The sequence below is a fragment of the Ochlerotatus camptorhynchus genome, unplaced genomic scaffold, assembly GCF_037179485.1.
Source record: "Ochlerotatus camptorhynchus isolate MF236.1 unplaced genomic scaffold, CSIRO-AGI_Acam_v1.1 ptg000353l, whole genome shotgun sequence".
NCBI classification, from domain to species: domain Eukaryota; kingdom Metazoa; phylum Arthropoda; class Insecta; order Diptera; family Culicidae; genus Ochlerotatus; species Ochlerotatus camptorhynchus.
Window position 1 is genome coordinate 1,248,597 of NW_027040841.1, and position 20,321 is coordinate 1,268,917.

The 20,321-nt window shown below is 40.9% G+C and overlaps 1 protein-coding gene across 1 annotated transcript in view; it reads left to right on the plus strand.

Annotated features, from left to right (window-relative positions):
* Dbx overlaps positions 1-20,321 on the plus strand; it is a 90,227-nt gene that overhangs the window by 46,729 nt on the left and 23,177 nt on the right. Inside the window, exons 2-4 of the mRNA XM_065231387.1 lie at positions 8,639-9,148; positions 9,244-9,348; positions 14,954-15,057. Of these exons, the coding sequence (XP_065087459.1) occupies positions 8,639-9,148; positions 9,244-9,348; positions 14,954-15,057 (719 nt within the window). The remainder of the gene's footprint in view (positions 1-8,638; positions 9,149-9,243; positions 9,349-14,953; positions 15,058-20,321) is intronic.

The following is a 20,321-nucleotide window of genomic DNA, read 5'->3' on the forward strand; positions in this document are numbered from 1 at the left end:
CATTCGAATCCTATCTCTTTCACGTATTTACCAAGCTATAAAGTAAAGCTACATCTGCTAGCTTGCTATAAAAACTTCATATCTACAAAGCTCACTTTTATCTTGGAACCGAATCATGCTATACAATCCCGACAAGATATCCAAATTTACGGTTGAAATAATGTTGCTTTAGAATACAATCTTCGGACTTATTTGAAACTCTTTTAGAATACTCAAGTGTCCAATAAGATCTCCATCGAAAAATTTCATGGGCCGTTTGAGCCTCAGAGCATGTTTTACTGCATACAATTGAATCCATTGATGTAGATGAAGGAGATTGAATAAAGCATCTGAGGCTTTAGAGGGAGTACTACGCATTGCTCCAGTTGTGGAACTAGTAAATATCAAGCCTTTGAAGCTTATTTAGTTTGACTTGCGCTGTTTGTTAATTGATTTTCGGCCACTAGATAAGTGACGCGAAGGTGATTCTGGGTTTAACTATTGCAGAGTACATCCAATGTATCATATTTGACTTCATACCCCATTTTTTCCAAATGTTCTTTTACAGATCCAAAAAGCATTTGTTGGTTTTCCCATTTGTTGATCAATATGTTTAGCCAGCAGAGATTACTATCTAAAGTTACTTCTTAAAACTTAGCTTCTAAAGATAGTGACAACTTAACGTCACCTAGTTTAAGATCGAAAACAATTTTATCGAATTTTCCACGGACTATAATGACTATGTCATCTGCAATCCCAATTATTTCAAATCCTTGTTGCTTTAGTTTTAAAAGAAGATTAAATAATAAAAGTTTCTATTAGATTGACAGAACATAGTTGCATTGCTTTTCAATGACGACCGATGACTTTTTCATTAATAGATGATTTTTGACGTAGGACTACGTCTTTGATTTTTATATGGGGATACACTTTGTCAAAACATAAAATGGAACATGTAACGAAATTATGAAAGATTTTGAACGTTAATAACTCAGCTGCCCCTGGACCAATTTCAATAATTTTATCACCATTCGATTAGAAACATGTCTATGCATCTGTGTAAATTTAAGAATTTAACGTTTTTCAAAATGTCGCTATTGAAAATCGCACGAATGTGCAACTGTAACACAGATTTCAAAGTTTAATTCCATCCGATCTCACCAAACGGTGTTTATTTAGTTACCGCGTGGTGAGTGGTGGTGTTCTCCAGTACACAACTAAAAGCTCCCCGCAAGAAGCTAGTTATCAAGGCTGGCCTCAACCGCTGATCGGATTCAGTTCCAATCACCGTATGTGGTGGTGTCCGGTCGTCGGTATCAGCAGCAGTAGCAGTGCTTTCGGCGCGTGGCGTTGAATCACTGTTCTCCAGTACACAACGATAGGCTGCCTGCAAGCAGCGAGCTGCAGCACACATGAGCATTCATAGACAGAGAGAGAAGCCGCACCGCTATTGATCGAAATCAGTAGCTCTTCGTGAGTCGCTGTGGGCCATCTATGTCAAGCGCATCATACTAAAGAGTATAAACAGAGAGAACCCCGCTCAAATTCCTATTCCTACACGAAACACAAGCTCCTGATGCAGTTAATAAATAAGATTTATTATATAATACCACGTAGACCAAATTGATATTTTTCCGTTCTCATGCGCTTTCAATATCACACGTGATATTGGAGGAACATAGGGGAAATGTATGTAATGTCGGCCTAAATTTCCCTAATTTGGGCCCATACATAAATGCAGCAATCGACTAAATTTTCAATAGCGGCCAAAAATATCCATTAATACCGTCCCAATGACGCGTTCATCTCGATAAAATTGATTAATATTAGATTTTTAGCGATGGGCCCAATCTTAGATCCATAGGCCAACATTAGAGCCATTTCCCGTATAATGCTTAATATTGATTTCACAAGCTCCTTTGATATTACGAGACTATTCACATCGTATAAAATTTAAACTGAGAGTTGAATCGACGGAAAAATGATTCCGTTGCACATCGTTTTCTTGGAAAGAGAAGGCATAATAATGCTATTCCTTTTTTCTCTTCACCGATGACGGTGCAGTTGCTGCCAGCCATTACGGTAGCTTCGGTTGAGTTCATGTGTAAAGCCTGTAACCTTGTAACCTTCATTCTTAACGCAATGGACAACGGCAAGCACGTGGAAGCTCTTTATACTGACTTCAGTAAAGCATTTGACGGAATCGACATACCATTATTACTCTTTAAATAGCAAAAAATTGGAATGGAATCTAGACTTCTGAATTGGCTCGAATCATACTTAACGCAACGTAAACGAATAGTTTGTTTTTAAAATAAACTTTCAGAACCTATTTCGGCCACCTTTGGGGTGCCCCGGGGTTCTCATTTAGGCCTGTTACCACGAGGCGATTAATTTAATACCAAAACCATAAGATAACCACATAGTTGCATCTCGTTTGCATAGCCATAACTGACGTCGATACCAAGGCCAAGAAAATGAAATGAAAAGCAGGGAAAAAGGAACGAAGGCTCGTTTTACATAATCTTACTGCAGTATTTACTTAGGAATGTGTATGCGTTCAAGTAGGATTAACACGTCCATGCACGGCATGTTTGCGCATCTAGGTTAAGTTGAGCTTTCCCTCTCTGTTTATTCTTAATGAAAGATATAGTTATAATGTTTAAACGTTACAAATGTTCACATTCTTATTTTTAGAGCCATATCAAATCTTTGTTACAAAAAGAAAGAAATTTACAAAATAACCGAGAAATCCCAGATCTGAGAGGGCATAGGTATATAAGGTCTAAACAATACAAATTTACCCTTTTCAAGGGCGATTAGATTCCTAGCTAATAGAATAGGAAAAATTAGCCAAAAGTCTGGTGTTGAAAGGGATATGTAAAACCCTGGACAAACCAAGCAAAAGTTTTACATAATTATAAGTTGCCAATGCAAAACGTAGACAAAATATCACTTTGTAAAAAATTTAGGTATAAAATTAAGTTTCGTAGGTTACTTCTTCTGTTTTTTTTTTTTAATTCTTAAAGAACTTTCGGCCTAGAAGTGAAAACTTTTCTCCTTAACCGGAAAAAAAAGTAACTCCTAGAATCAAAAACAGTGTCTGACCTAGTGACGAAAGACTCTCCCCAACCAGAGAAGAAAGTATCTATTGGCCACGACAAGGCCAATTCTTTTTATTTTGTACGTGAGCGACATTTCCAACATACTTAAAAAATAAAAGTTCTTATATATGCAGACGACATGTAGCTCTTCATGGGAATAAATAATTGTAACGACACAGAAGAATTCCAGAATGAAAGCAACTTATTTAACACTTGGTGTAGTAATAGTCCACTCAATATAAAAAATACTACGCAATTGTACTTAGCAGAAAAATAGGAACACCGCTTTTTGAAATATTTTTAGGCAACCAAAGCGTAGAAAAATGTAACTTTCAATTTTACACCTAGGTGTAATCCTAGACTTTGGATTCACTTTTGTAGAACATTATAATGCAAAGCAAATAGTATATTGGGCTTCATTAAGGTGATTCCCTGTAGCGTCCTTTTTCGTGTTACACTTAGAAATTTCACATATGAAAATATTAAGCTTTCTTTTAATGCACGTAGCTGAAACTACTACTTGTTGTTTGCTGCGGAGAAGCAAGCAATGTCTGAAATTTACAGATGCATAAACCTCGTAGATCTTGAGTTGTGTGCTCATGAAATTGTGAGGTGTGATGGAAAAATGGACTCCACAAGCAAACACCTTAAAAGACTCAGCTATAATTTTCAAAACCCATACACTATTCAATTATTATATATTACATACGTAAGACCTATTCTGGAATACTGTAACCTAGTATGGAATCCGTACATCGCGGTACACGAGGAACGCATAGAATCCGTCCAAAAACAATGCGTAAATTGAATTGGACCGCAATTCCTCTTCCATTATATGAAGCACGCTGCATGCTCATCAACTTACAAACACTCAAAGAAGGCCGCAAGTTTGCAATAATTTTCTTCGAAAATATCCTACTTCGAAAATCAAGCGTAAGCTTGATCTTTGATGAGATTTGATTTTTTTTTTATATTTTTCCAACACTGAGGGGTATAGGTATTTCAATACACAATTAAAAAGTGTTCAAAATATGAATCAGAACGGTACAATAGTAACAGCATGCATGCATAATTTGAAACTTAAAAAAGAATATAATACAGTCTTCAAAACCATAAAGATATATTGACTAATAAAGACATTTGTTTGATCGAAATGTTCATGTTACTTTGGCTGATAGGCACTCAAATGTAATGGGATGTATCATTTATTTATTTATTTTGTCAAGCAAAGTAGACTTCACACAATGATTATAATGTTTTACTCACATGCTATGCATTATTTCTATTACCTCTTAATCGAGTTTTTATTTGGTTCCTGGACATAGTGATTTATTTATTTATTATTATCTATAATGATCTGACAAACATGGTCTACATGATTTAAACGTACAAAAACAACTATACTAAATTGCGATTACGTAAACGACATTTAAATGTTTCACAGCTAACGTTAAAGTCAAACAAGTGGAAAACAGAGTTAAAAATGTTACACATAGCACATATTGGTTCGTTTTGACCGTAAACTGTCCGGTGAAAAGGAAGACGGAGGAAGTTCGTGGAACGAAGAACTCTCGAGGTAACGTTCAAATTCAACTTAGCCAAAATGTTAGGGGAATCAATTATTCCGCAAAGTAATTTTCCAACAAATACAGCACGCATGTCATCTCTCCTTTTAGCCAGTGTGTCCAATCCTAAAAGCTTGCATCGGTTTTCGTATGGGGGAAGTACCACCGGATCTATCCAGGGAAGAGTTCGAAGCGCAAACCTAATGAACTTCCTCTGTATAGATTCAATCCGTGCTGACCAGATGTCGGTGTAGGAGCTCCAATCTGCCGCCGCCGTCTCCAGGATGGAGCGTACAAGCGCATAATAAAGAGATCTTAAACAATACGGGTCACGAAACTCCTTTCCAACTCTCATGATGAAACCAAGGTTTTTGTTCGCTTTAGCAATAATACTATTGTAGTGGTTATGGAATGAGAGTCCGGTGTCCAACAGAACTCCAAGATCCTTCACAACTGTCACACGCTGAACTTGCTGGCAATTTATGGAATAAAGATATTCTATAGTGCTCTTCTTTCGGCTGAAACTGATTACAGAGCACTTCGGTACGCTGATATTGAGCAAGTTGCAAGCACACCATTCATAAAACGTGTCAATCAATTTCTGCATCTTAATGCAGTCATCAACTGTACGAACCTCAAGGTATATTTTAAGGTCATCAGCGTACACGATTTTGCATCCTGGAGGAAGTAATAAGCACACATCGTTGAAATAAAGCGAAAAGAGTAACGGCCCGACGTTGCTGCCCTGAGGGACACCTGATGTACAGTGGAAGACTCGCGACTCAGCGTTTCCCAATTTCACAGAAAGTGAGCGATTTGCTAGGAACGATTCTAACCAGCACACAAAAGCATCGGAAGCACCTAAGTGCCTTAGTTTAGCCAACAATATAGCATGATCAACACGGTCAAATGCTGCTCCGTGTCCGTGTACACCGTATCGACTTGTGCTCCTTTCTCCATGTGTTGCAGACAAAAGGAGCAGAACTCCACTAGATTTGTGTTATACGACCGTCCAGGGAAGAAGCCGTGCTGATCAGTTGAGATATACTGCGCAACACTACGCTGCAATAAGCCTCCAATTAAAATCTCAAAGAGCTTTGAGCCAGCACAAAGCGAGGTGATGCCACGACAGTTCGTAACATCTGCTCTGTTTCCTTTTTTGAACACGGGAAAGATGAATGACTTCTTCCAGCATTCGGGAAAAGTTTCCTGACGAAGCGACTGATTGATGATCATCTGTAACGGTTATAGCGAAGTAGCACAATTCTTCAGAACAATCGAGGGTATTCCATCTGGACCAGGAGACACTGACGATTTCAACTGTTTCATAGCATCTTCAACTTCGTTTTGTGTGAAGCTAGTTATGGTTATATCACAAACGTTCTCAGGAACGAATTGCAAGGCTTTCTGGACCTCTTGAGCTGATGCCCTGCCAGAGGCGAAAACACCAGAGAACTGCTGAGCGAAGAGGTTACAAATATCTTCAGGTGTGCTGGCTGAATGGTCACCTAGAACCATTTGCGCTGGAAGAACACTTTCTTTACGTTTATCGTTGACGAAAGACCAGAAACGTTTTGGATTTTGTTTCAGCTCATTTTGCTTACGCAAAACATATGTCGAATATAGATGACGGCTATAGTTTCTATACCGGATGCTGGCTTTAGAAAAGTTGCGTTTGGTGATCACATCTTGCGCACGAGAGTATTTCTTCAAAGCAGCAGAACGCTTGCGTTTAAGCCGTTGAAGCCGTGCATTTGACCAAACTGGCCTAAACTTTGGTCTGGGTCGAGGGACATATTCACGAAGAAATGATGTCAGTGTTTGGTTGAAAAGTGAAACAGCCACATTCACGTCAGCAACATCCAGAAATGACCAATCTGTGGTCCGTATAGCATCACTCAAGCCAGCATAATCAGCACGATAGAAGTTGAACTCCCTTTACTCAGGTATGTCATTGTACCGAACCAGAGGCGGACAGCCAAGGTTGACCAAAACTGGAGGATGGAACGGGTCAGCATCAATAAGAGCTTCAGGTGTTTCAATTACATCACAGTGTTTAACTGCATCGGAATTAGCAAATATCAAGTTCAAGGTTCGGTTCAGGTAATTCACAGTAGGGTTTATCTGCTTCATGTCGAGTATTTCATTCGATTGATGGGACCATTTTTTGCGTAATTTGTAATGCATGTGTTTTCATGGAATAATTGTCGAGTTCTAAGAGGTCTAATGGGCACATAAAAATTTAATTGAGAGAGTATTGCTTCAGATGCTATGCGATGAGAAATAATGTCATTGATAAAGAAAAGCATTGTTAATTAACGCCAAATTATTAAGAACAAAAAAAGTTATCCATGGACCAAATTTTACAAAGCTCTGGTTTAAAATTTCTATTCATACCAGTGGAAGTCGGAGTCCATGTTGGAGTCGGTACTTTTCTCCGACACCTTGTGTTCAAAAAATGCGTGTGACTCCACCACTCCGAAAAGCAAATATCACCTATGCTCTCCGATTAATGCTTTATATCTTCAAACAAACGACTGAAAATGTTTTTCACAGAATTTGTATTAACAAGATCTATGTTTTTTTTCATAACTTGGGTTCGTCAAACCAAAACCAATGTTATTCTTTGTAAATCTCATTGGTTAAATCTCTCAAACTCTGTTGTAGAAAATGTATGGCTCATTTGCTTAAACAAATAGAGAGCTTCCATCACTACTCTAAATGAGTTGCACCACTTTGCAAGAATTAAATAAATCCAAAATGTTGCATCAGCTGACAGCCTCAGCAGCATCGACGCAACCATCCCAAATTTCAAATCGCCCGCGGTAATGCAATCGAGTTGCTACTTCTGCCCAAAACCTTGCTCTTAGTTTTTCGTTTCACCACTCCAGAGCAGCCGGCGTCGCTCAATAAAACAGTTTATTAAATCTCCTAATCCCAAACAAAAATAAAAGGCGTTTCCTTCGGTTGCGGTTACCGGCTTTTTTAAACGCACAATCCATAAACGCTCGAGACTGTGGTGCAATTGTAAGTTTGTTGGTAGCGCTTAAAAAACGGGGTGTGCAGCGTTTTGATAAGTCGGTTCTTGAAAGAGGCAAATGTAACAACATTGAAAGAGAAAATCCTCCGGGCTAGGCCGGATCAGCAGACAGGCTGTAAAAACATCAATTTATAATCATGTTTAAATTATTGTTGTCTGCAAGGAGAGGGCTATCGGTAGAGATTGGAAGGTTTGGAAAATGCGCAACTGTTTGAATCCCTTTCCCCGTCCTCGGAGATGCTAGATGCAGGCGAAATAAACTGTTACCATCACTCATTGCGTCGCATCGGCGTCGAGCTGCTCTCTCTCCCCTAAACATGCCTGTGTGAAGACTCTCAGACAAGGTCGCATTGAGCAACGATCGTCAGTTGTTATTATTATTTTATTTTACGCTTTATTGAGAGTGATTAGGTCTATCGTTTTTTTTTTTTTTGAGCGCCAATCCCTGACGAACGGTATTCAATCAAAAAATGTGTGCAAGTTTTTTTTTATGATCTTGGCTGGAGGTCCTTTTTTTGTTCCCTTGTATTCAATCGGTGGGATTGTCTATGTGGCGTGTCGAGGTGATTATCGGCTCGGGTGAATCTGGTTTTTTATTGCCCATCCATTAAATGACAGAGTCTATTGAAAAGCGATAAAAGAATGGATAGGAAAAATCGGAGGTGCATAAATTTTTGACCCACTATGCTTCTGTTTTGTGTGAACAGCAATCGATAAAAGGGCATTAAACACATCGTTCGATTCTCTGGTATTGTTCTCGTTGAACCATTTTGATGGGAGTGACCGACGCGACAGTGCCAGAAGAGGGCTGGACTGGTCACAATTGAATGCTGCTTTTTTGTATTATCGATTGCATATGTTTTATTGAATGGTGAAAAACTAAGGGAATTAGTCAATAGTTGTTGATTCATTATTTTGATCGCTTTTTCAATTCTGTTTTTCTATTTCAGAGTTTATCCAACCTCAACATCTTTGGCCTTATATTCAACAAAACCTAATCCAACAAAACCATCTAGTAAATCCAGCGTTTCTCGCAATCTCACACCATCAGTCTCATCATCATCATCCCCAGCAGCCCCTATCCCCTCATCAACCCCATCATCTAGTTCAAATAAATGGAACCTGTCAGGCCACAGGAAACAATAACAATAACAACAACAACAGTAACAACAACAACAATAGCAACAACGGCAGCAACAGCAGTAACGGTAGTAATTGCAATGGCAATAATAGCTGTAGTAACAACACGAGCGAGGCTGGCAGTTTGCCAAACAGTCCAGAGCTGCAAGATGATGGTTCTCGTCTTCAACAGCAGCAGCAGCAGCAGCAGCAGCAGCCTCGAGATAATAAAATCATTGCGAAACCACTCCCAAGCCGGCCGATGCCTTTCCTGCAGCATGGACTGAACCATCCACATCTGCACTCGCTGCTGGCCCACTGTCGGAATCCTTATCTGCCGGGTAAGTTGTTCAGAACCATCTCGCACATGGATATGTGCTGGATGAAGCTCTTTCTGGCTCGTCAACTTGACTTGTCCGTTTCTCATGCACCGCAGGAGGTCCTCAAGTGTTTCCACTGCCGCCGGGACAGGGATTTCCATGGGCGCACTCGACGCGAGGGAAACCCCGACGAGGGATGATGCGGCGAGCTGTATTCTCAGGTGAGTGGGGTTATTGCCTTTCGTGTGACGTTAGTATGATATATTTTGGGAGGAGGCGTTAATATTTACAAAGTTCAACCTATCTTGGACCGCTGTAAACTTACATGATCTTTATTTTTAAAATGACCTTCAATCACATGTGAAACAGCATGATGTACATTAGAGTGAATCAACTTTACCAGCCCCGGATTGGTTGGTTGGCTGTCTATAATAAGGAGATTTTCAGCTAAAACCAGCCCCGGGCCCCAACAACTGGGTCATATTGGAAGGAGTTAGTTTGTGATCTATTTTTGCAGTAAAATTGAAAAGTTATTATAGATGGTAGTGATGCATAAAGATGGCTATAAAAAGTTTAAAAACGCCCCTCAATTCCCATGGAATCCTTTACCCATAACTACTTCTCCTCAACATTCCCTATGAAATCTTACCTTGGAGAGTGGCGAAAATTTGAAATCCTTCATAGAATTCTCTTAGAACTATCTTGTGATTCATATTTCCGTGGAATGCTTATCACAATTCTGTTGGATTTCATTTCAGGATCTATTCATAGCGGCGCCGGTGGTGTGTGGTAAGCGTGATTATCTCTCACCCTAGCAGGCCTGGGTTCAATCCCAGTCGGCGCCGCCGGGATGTTCTGAGGCATAACATCTCTGATCACGCCTTCCTTCGGAAGGGAAGTAAAGCCGTTGGTCCCCGGTTCATGAGTTGATGGGTCGATAGGTAGGGTCCAGGTGTGGGAGCTGCCTTCCTGGCACGTCGGTAGCATTGGTGCTCAGCACGGAAAACAAGATCGACGGAAAACAAATCAAGGAAAAAAAAATGTCAGGATCTATTTGGAGTTCATTTGAGAATACCTAAAACTTAGGTAACAATAACCTTGGAGTTATCATTAAAATTTCAATGGAGCTATTCTCAGAGTTCGTTTCAAATTAGGGTCAGTATTTCCATGAGAATCCTTCTGAACTCTTCAGAATAATCATTTGATTCTGTTCAGTATTCCCTTCGATTTATTTATTAAATTTACTAAAATATTACCTTTCTAAGCTCCTCGAAATGTGATCAATTAATTTTCGAAATCAGGTGCATATATATCGGATATCGTATCGACAAATTTGAATCGACAATATCCATTACCGATGGCGTTTATAAACGATAAAAAACAGTTTTTGAAAGTTTTTAGAACCACCCTCCCTCTACAACAACATATTTACAAATTTTAAAACAAATTGTGTGACTGACGATTCTACATATTTGACAAAAAGGATTGTTTGTTAGCAAATGTTTTGCCATTCACTTCGCAATAAGAAGGTTATTCGGAATAATGAAATCATTAGTTTGATAATACAGGGTGTCCACAGTTAAATTGCATCATTTTAATAAAGCTGCAACATTATGCCTTTCACGTTAATTTTATTGAAATTGGCTGAGATGGCCTCATCGTGTATTATTTATTTTTTATACAATCGGTTTAGAGATTTATTTTTGGCGAGTACTTCTTAGTGATACAATTTAACAGTGGATACCCTTTACAGTGTCTTCCCGATTTTATTCCCAATTTAATGTTGCCAAAATAGGGATGTTGCCATAATCTGCAGTTATGTGTGTGGGATATTTTCCCAGTACAAAAATGATAATCATCATTATGAATATGCACACATAACATTCATAAAGTACATCATAGTAAATGTCTATTAAAATGCGATATGAGTGTCTAAAAATTATATATTTATATTTTATAAATGTCTTGAGCTGACCCTTACTTACTTAACGCTTAGGCCTTTGTGAAAGATTTCCATCCTGGGCGATTACTAGCTTTGGCCTTGACCGGGCCCCAAGTCAAATTACGGTCAACGTTCCTAATTTCACTGTTTAGGCTCCGACGCCACGAGCCTCTGGGTCTGCCTCTGCTACGATGTCCTGCTGGATTCCAGTCCAGTGCTTGCTTGCAGATTTCGTTTCCGCTCCGTCGTAGTGTGTGGCCGACCCACTTCCTTCCGTTCACAAATTTCTGTCTCTATCGGCTTCTGATAGCACAAACGATGACGCTCGGAGTTTGAGATCCAATTGTGGGGCCACCACCCAAGTAACATTGCAAGTTTTATCGAGGTTTTAAAGCATGCTACAAGTCTAAATCATGGTCTTCAGAACCCTTATAAAACCAAAATTGTTACTTGGGCAGGCACGAATTATGTACCGCAGGCATCGGTTGATAAACTCCTGCAGCTTCTGAGTGTTCTCCGCTGATACACACCATGTTTCACTGGCGTATAGCAGCACAGACTTCACGTTCAAGTTAAAAATTCGGATTTTGGTGCGTCGACTGATCTGATTCGCTCTCCATACATTTCGCAAACTGGCAAAAGCAGCCCTCGCCTTCTTAATCCATGCACCTATGTCGCTCTTGGTGCCGCCGTCCGACGCTATCTGGCTGCCAAGATATTGGAAGCTTTCGACTTTCTCCACTGCCTGCCCAGCTACCGTGAAATTGGAACAGTTTTCCGTGTTGACATTCAACGATTTGGTCTTGTTGACGTTGATGATTAGACCTGCTTCAGAGGAGCGTTCCACAAGGTCGTCGAGCTTACTCTGCATGTCAGAGCGTTGTTGTGCTAATAACGCAACATCATCAGCCAAATCGAAGTCATTGAGATGCTCCATAGTAATAGGCTGCCACAGCAACCCACGGTTCGGTACACGGTCAACGGCTTCAACCATGATCTCGTCGATTACGATGAGGAACAGTAGCGGTGATAATATACATCCTTGCCTCACACCCGCGATCACCCGAATCGGGTCTGATAAAGCTCGGTTGTGCAACACTCTGAATGAGAAAGGCTCGTACTGCGCTTCGATAACGTTGACGATCCTATCAGGTACTATCTTGCGCCTCAGAGCGTCCCACAAGTTTTCGCGGTTTAGTCGGTCGAAAGCTTTTTCGTAGTCAATGAATACCAAGTACAGGGACTCTTGGAACTCATTGACCTGCTCCAAGATGATGCAGAGCGTGACAATATGGTCCACACAGGATCTTCCAGTACGGAATCCTGCCTGCTGTCGTCGGAAAGTCAAAGTTGTTCAAAGTGCTCAAACCAACGTTTCAACTGGTCAGTGGGGTCGGTGAGCAACTGTTCAGTCGCGTCTTTCACAGGCATCCTTGGGTTCATCCTTGCCCCGCTCAGGCGTCGTGAATAGCCGAATACCGCTGACGGGCCTCGTTCTTGGTTCCTCGGGTCCTTGCTCGCTCTATCGCGGCTTTTGCTTCTCTCCGCTCCTCGATCTTTCTCCAGGCTTCATCGGTGATCCACTTCTTCCTCTGAGTGCGCCGCAATAAAGGCATTATTGATGCTCGTCCACTGCTCTTCTACGCTGCCACCTTCCGGAATATTAGCTGCGTGAGCCTCGAGTTCTTCGACGAACGATCTCTTCACTGCTGGGTCTTCCAGTCGGCATGTGTTGAATCGTCGCCCAAGTCTCTCCTCCCGCCGTTTAACCCACGCAATGCGTACGCGGATCTCACCGACCAGGAGATGATGGTCAGACGCGATGTCAGCGCTGCGTTTATTCCGAACATCAAGAAGGCTTCGTCTCCATTTTCGGCTGATGCAGATGTGGTCGAATTGGTTCTCTGTATATCCATCACGGGAGACCCATGTGTGACTTTATGCACTGGGTGATGGGGAAAGAGCGAACCCCCGATCACCATGTCGTTGTTGCCACAAAACTCTGCAAGCAGCTCGCCGTTCTCGCTCATATCTCCGAGACCATGGCGTCCCATAATGCGTTCCTAGTCCGAGTTGTCGGAGCAGATCTTCGCATTGAAGTCGCCTGTGTAGATCTAGAAATCACCTCTTGGAGTCTTATCCACGACAGCATTCAGTTGACTGTAAAAGTTCTCTTTGTCATGCAATTCGGCAGCATCGGCTGGCGCATAATATTGGATTATGGTAAGGTTTCGGACCCGTGTTCTGAATCTGGCAACGATTATTCTCTCATTGATAGGTTCCCACTTGAGGAGCGCAGCCTGTGCTTAGGCGTTGTTTAGCGCTAAAAGTCGTTGCAATAAAATCAGTTCGTAATCTTTCACTATAGGTTTCTGTAACAATTTGAAGGTTTCGGAGACAGTAGGTGGTTGGTCTAAGGTCTCCTATCCGCCGTGATGGGACTGCCATCTTGGGTATAGCTTTCGGGGAGAAGCATTTCGTATTCAGCCGCTGGATGCCAGTCAGACGCTGTTTGAGCCACGCCTAACATGGAAAACAGACGCTCGGGTTTTGAAAGCCACATCTTCCGAAAAGGATGCTGCTCCCCCTTCCCTGTCAGCATAAGACCAAAGTTCCCACCGGGGTTGGCTACCCGATCTTCCCTAAGGTTACTCGTACCCCAGCCGGCGCCGCGAGGAGGAGGGGATAGGAGTTACTGGGCAAGAGGCTAAGGACCACTTTCACTTGCGTGACGGGTCTATTTTATAACCTTCAAGTACGCGAAGTACCGGTGGTACGCATTATCTCAGTCATTTTCCAGCCTGACCCTTGAGTTCCCTGAATTTGATTCTTAAACCAATGAAGCTGTTTCATAAAGTTTCTAAAGAAATCGCAATAAGCTCTCAGTAAAAATATTCGAAGTTTGAGTTGACTAATAAGACCTCATGAGCCCCAGACTTAAACCGTTAGGAGTTCATTCATAACTCATATGTAATGTATATTTGAAATGGACCCATAAGGTCTCTGAAGTAGACTTGCATGGCATTTAAATTATTTTCATAAGCCCTCCAGCACACATATAAGCTCTCTGAATTTATCTCAGTATCCCTCTGGAAATGATCGAAGCAAATTAATTGAATGACCTTGCCCGTTTCTTTTGAGATTAGGCTCCAAATTGACTTTTATGCAGATTACTATAAAATCCGAAGGATCGAAGAGGAGTTTTCCAAATCCAATAGGGTCCAAACAAGGATCGAAGAGGAAAAAAATATGCTGACGGTGGAATTTCATATGCAGCTCAATCATTTGTAGTGAATTGATGAAATTCATAATTGACCGCTTCTTATTAGATCCAGGATAGCGAAATGTACCATGTCCCTAGCTAAGTTTTTCAGAAAAAAAATCTTATGTACTCTACTCGTGCCAAGAGTTCCCTTATAACACTTATTTAAGCTGCATCTATTGATTGTGGCAGTTTTTTATACTCTTACTAACATGGAACCAGTTCAAGAGGAATTCTTTTGGAATTTTGTGCAGAATAAATTCTCTTATTTAAAGGCCTATGGCCCATAGCTTTGAAACGCGTTGATCAATTTTCACAAGTTACTCATCAAAGTATAATAAACTAAATTTTTATCCAATTAAATGAATTAGAAGCTATCCATATTTGTGTACAACGTTGTTAAAAAAGAGATGCAATGTGCCGAGTGCGTTTAATAGGGCGGAAAGATAATTTTAACCCCATGCGTTACTTATTTGGCAAATCTTGGTTTTGCATTTTAAAACTTTAAAAAACATTACTCGATTCAGAAAAAAAATTACATTCAGACATATTTCACTGTAGACTGCATCTCCAACTAACCGACGGCTTGACATTACTAACAACTGTCCTCCATATTCCATAGATTCCCAACGGAAGGGGCTGGAGAAACGATTTCAGCTGCAGAAATACATCAGCAAACCGGACCGGAAAAAGTTAGCCGAGCGACTCGGATTGAAGGATTCTCAGGTTTGTACAAACAACATCATGTTCATGTATCAACCAAACCACACAAACTATACACATAAAACAGCGCCATCTTCTCCTTTCTCACGGGCAAGCTCCCGTGGGTCTGCTAATGATTTATTCATCTGTTTACACTGGTCTTGTTGTGATTTCTTATTTTGTCATTTAATTGAATTTCCTGCTCGTACATAAATATCCAAACATAATCCCCATTCACGTGAAGGAAAAAAAAATACCACATGGAGGGAAAAGAGATGAATTTTATAGCAGTTATCAGCATATTCTTCAAAGCAAAATGAGATTATGGACCCAGCACTACAATGGGATATAGACGGCAAACAAAAAAGCCACCTAAGAGGAGCGTCGTCTCGATGGGCGGCTGTTTGCAGATCGGTTTCACCCTTGTGGCTCATCTCATAGCAACGGTGGCTACGGTCGGTGGTCGGCGCTTGAGGAAAAAGAAGAGAAAAATTCTGCCGCAAAAACATAAAAGAATAATGCTCCGCCTTGCTTTTACATACAAAACCAGTATATGCTACCACCGTCGTCGTCGTCGTCGTCATCATCATCATCATAATCATCATCGTGATCATCATTGCACAGCTGAAACCTATTTTTTATATCTGCTTTCGGTGCTGGGTAGCGCTTTATTTATTGCCGCTGGCAAAAAGTGGCAACAACGGTTTCAGTAGTGGTTTGGTTTGTAAGAAGAAAAACCAGCTTCTCGCCAGTACCTAGTAGGTAGAACCGGCACAGTTCATCTTCTCTCCGATTCAAATCGTTTGAATAATTTGCCCGTCATGAGTATAAGTGGAGTGGTTTTTCCTTTTGACTCCAATGAAGTAGTAGTACATAAGTCGATGGGAAATATGGAGGAACATTTCTCCTTGGGATAGGAGAAGATGGGGAGAATTGTGAGTGCGAGAGAGAGAGAGAGAGAAAGAATTTCGGGAGGGTTTCCTTTAGTGAGCGAAGCGAGTAGTGCGCAGTCGCCTTCACTTGTATGTAGGACTCGGAAGGGATTGATGGTGATGGTGCTATGGTTTCGCTCTCACGTGGCGGGATGATAATGGACTGCTAGGACTACATATAGCGATGATTTGTGCTACTGGTGTGGTCGTGAACAATTATTGCAGGAGTAATTTGGATGTTTCTGCGAATGCTAAAGATTTATTCATATCATGGAGTTTTTCTTGTGGTTCACTGATGTGAAAATTAAATCGAAATGATCGCTTTAGTTGTCGATACCATTACCCAAGTAACAAACAAGCCTTGACGCATAGACATATTGCAAACATTAGATGTTTTTGGTCGATCATTGGTAAAAACGAAACTGTAATTGTGTGCTACCAAAGAACTTCACTTCTTTTAAAATATGTTGAAAATTATGGATATCTCCAACATCGCATCATCGGTTTTCTTTTATTAAAAGCATAAAATTGTAGTCATGAACACCTCAGAATTGTTGTCATGGTGGTTAGAGATGCTTTGGCTCCGGAATAGCCAGTTATTGAAAATAAACATTATTTTAAATCATTTACTAATAGAGCGCAAAGGGTAATTGTATCTACCGTATGCGTGATAATGTTTCCACCATCTTACAAATAAGGTTCCCGTTTCACCTGTGTTTCACCATAATGTCTTGGTTTTCTTTGCATGCACGTATCCTATAGCTCATACCGTAGTAGGCTGTTTATAAATGAAAATGATTTACTTAGTTTGACAGTTGCACCATGACGAAGTGGCAGCGTATTCGTGGTTTGTCCCACGCGCAAATGTCGCAAAAAGACATTTCAATCGCCGTGGGAGTGTCTCGGTGGACCATCAAAAGGGTTTTAGACCGAGAAAAGAAAGGACAACTCTCCGCGAAGGTGGCCACAGGTCGTCCGAGGTCAAGTCGGGTTCCGAGGGTTATTGCTGCGAAGGATATGTGGCCGCCATCCAGCCCCGATCTTAATCCGCTTGCTTAATTACTCAATGTGGCGTGTCATGAAGGCTAAGGCCTGTTCTAAACGCCACCCGAGTACAGCAAGCCTCAGACAAACATTAACCCGTACCTGGAGAGAAATTGATCTAGACTACATTATTAGAACCTGCCGTGCATTCCGGAGGTGTGTGGAGGCCATAATTGCTCCACTCGATCTGTGATTAACATAGTTTAAGACTCTGAGAAATATCCCCCTTTGAATAAATAAAAAAAAAACTCGAAAACGAAATTTTTGAGATTTTTTATAATTTTTGCATTGTTCAATGGTGCAAACATTATAACGCATACGGTAGGTCCGAATAAATCCGTTGACAATTCATAGTTTACATTTACAAGGCAAATTAACAATACCCTAGCAGCACACTTGCTACTGAACAAATGTGGTTACTTGTGTGCAACCTATTCCAGTCACAACCAAGTTACAGCCACTTATTTCGATGGAAGTGTGCCGCTTGGGTAACTTATAAGGAATTTTACAAAATTTCAATCGGATATGCTACAAGTTATTCATAGGAATGCCAATACTTTAACTATGTCACGCTAATTTGAGGAAAAATTAAGCCCCCACCCCTATTTCGTCATGTTTTTCCTTTACCTAATGCATTGCTTGTCACAAAATTGTTCACCCCCCTCCTCCCTTTGAGCGAGTCCAAGGGCATAGCAAGTTTTTAAATAGCATTTTTTTTTTAAGATGAAGGATTAGGCCAGATGCGAACAGGCTGAATGCCATTTGGTCGAGTGCTATCATGTCGAATGTGATTAGGCTGAATCGAAATTAAAATTTCTGTCACACTGCAAAAGTATTTTTCACATTTGCCTTCCCAAGTAACAATTTCGGTTTTATAAGGGTTCTGTAGACTTGTAGCATGCTTTAAAACCCCCATAAAACTTGCAATGTTACATGGGTTATGACCATATCCAATCAGCAATTTACAGATTTTTCTCTGGAGTTTTGGAAAGTTTTCCGGTTTGTGCAATGCGCCTTTGGATTAATCATAAAACCGAATGCAATTGAAGTGGAAGGATCACTAACTCACATAAGCTATTACAAATACAGAAAATGTTGTATTTATGTTAACTATCTTCAAAGTTCAAATAGATCTTTTTATAAAGTTCTTTTCGCATAGTTCTATTCAGCATTCCTCTAAAATAAATTAAAAAATCTCTTTGAGGTTTTCTTCAAATTTTATGCAGACCACTCCTGACAAAAGTCATGGAATTCACCCTAAGCTTTAAAACGAATTTATTTAAAATTTGCATGGATTCTCCATCGAATTGTTATGCAATCCATCTAAGAAAAGTCTTTAAAGTCTGCTCAAAATCATCCATATTCTTCTAGAAATGTCTTTATTCGGAATTCCCTGAAAATTTTCTCAAAATATCATTTATTTAATTTATTTAATTTGTTTTTCTTCATCGGACTTAACGTGTCTAAATGAATCCTGATGGGGAAAAGCCTAGAAAAGGCGTAAAAAAACCCATATCTTTTCGAAATACATGAATCACAATAATACAATACAATTACAACGAACATCAATCAAGTCGATAGCAATAAAGGATAAAAAAAAAGTTATCCTCCTATGACATAGAGTAGTCCGTGAATCTGGTAGAAGTCCCCGTCATGCAGTTGAACCGGAAACAAAAAATAAACAGGTAGCACAATCCTTCACGTGTACATTAAATGGACAGCTACTCACCTTCTCAGAAGTCTGCGTTGAATACGGTGACGAAAAGTTTCTGCTGCACAGTTAAAGTCGAAAAACTCGTAAAACTCGTTGAAACGCCCAGACATGAACCGTATTGGGTCATGCAAGCTGTAGTTTGCAGCACGGTGTCCAAGATGCAGGAAACTCCTCGACCGAAGAACTCGTTCGGGTGCGTAGATTTCGAATTCAGCCAAGATTCCTGGAGTGTCGAGAGTATTTGCAACCTTGCTGGATAGTCGATATCACCAATAAGTACTTTCGCTGCGAACACGGCCTGACTAATCGTCCGCCTATGTTCTAGTGTTTCAAGACCCAGGAGTTGACAACGATCTTCGTACGGCGGAAGGTTCACAGGGTCATTCCAAGGAAGGTGACGAAAGGCATACCGAACAAATTTCCTTTGAACAGATTCAATCCTCGCTATCCAAACTGCTTGATACGGGCACCATACTACCGAGCTAAATTTCGAGATCGATCGCACTAGAGAGCAGTATAGAGCTTTTAGACAGGCAGGATCGCGAAACTCGTCAGCGATCTTGAAAATGAACCCGAGTTGCCTGTTAGCTTTCGCAACGATGCCCGAGTAATGAAGCTTGAATGTTAAGGCGCAGTCCAGCGTGATTCCTAGGTCACGAACATTGTCCACACGTTGCAGAAGTTGGTGATTTTATCGTATAGTTGAATGCCACTGGTTTCAGCTTGCGATGAAATGAGATAATATTACATTTTTGTACATTCAACGTGAGATAGTTTCTTGAGCACCAGTCTTCGAAAGTATCGATTAGGTGCTCAAGCCGCAAGCAATCGGCGAAGCTAAGAACAATCACATAGATCTTCACATCATCCGCGTAGAACGATCGGCAACCAGTTGGGAGGATCAGTCCGGCCTCATTCACAAAAATCGAGAACAGCATCGCTTCAGGATGCTTGAGGGGATCCCGTCAGGGCCAGCAGCATTAGTAAATTTCAGCTTCTTGATAGCGGATTCGACGAGGTCTACTGTAACCGAGGTAATCGAAAAATTGAACGCATCACTGGGAGTATTCCTCACCGCTTCAGCAACTTGGGACAACGAAGCCGTAGTGTCATTGAAAATGCTTTTGAAATGTTCTGCCAGAAGATTACATTTCTCAAGGGAATTGCTGGCGATTCTATCACTCAGGTGAAATTCGACTAGCCCCTCTTCGTTTCGTTTGGTATTCACGAATGAACAGAACTGCCGTAAATGAGCCTGCACACGCCTTGTGTAGCTTCTGTAAAGAATGCGGTTATATGTGCAATATTCGTTGCTCGCTGTTGAAAATAATCGTTTGGTGAATGGGTTACGAGTACGACAGTATTTACGGAGGGTCTTCGATCTCAGACGCTTTAAATTCCGTAGTCGAGCATTAGACCATGCGAGTTTGGGAGAGGGTCTCCTCAGTGTGACAGAATCAGTTATAGCCCGGCCAACGACCTCAGCGAAGTAGTTGACGGCTTCATCAATAGAAACTCCAATCTGCCTGGGCGAGCGAGTGACTCAGCGCGACGAAATCTGCTCTAAGAAAGTCGAGCTCATGTACATCAACAGGGGG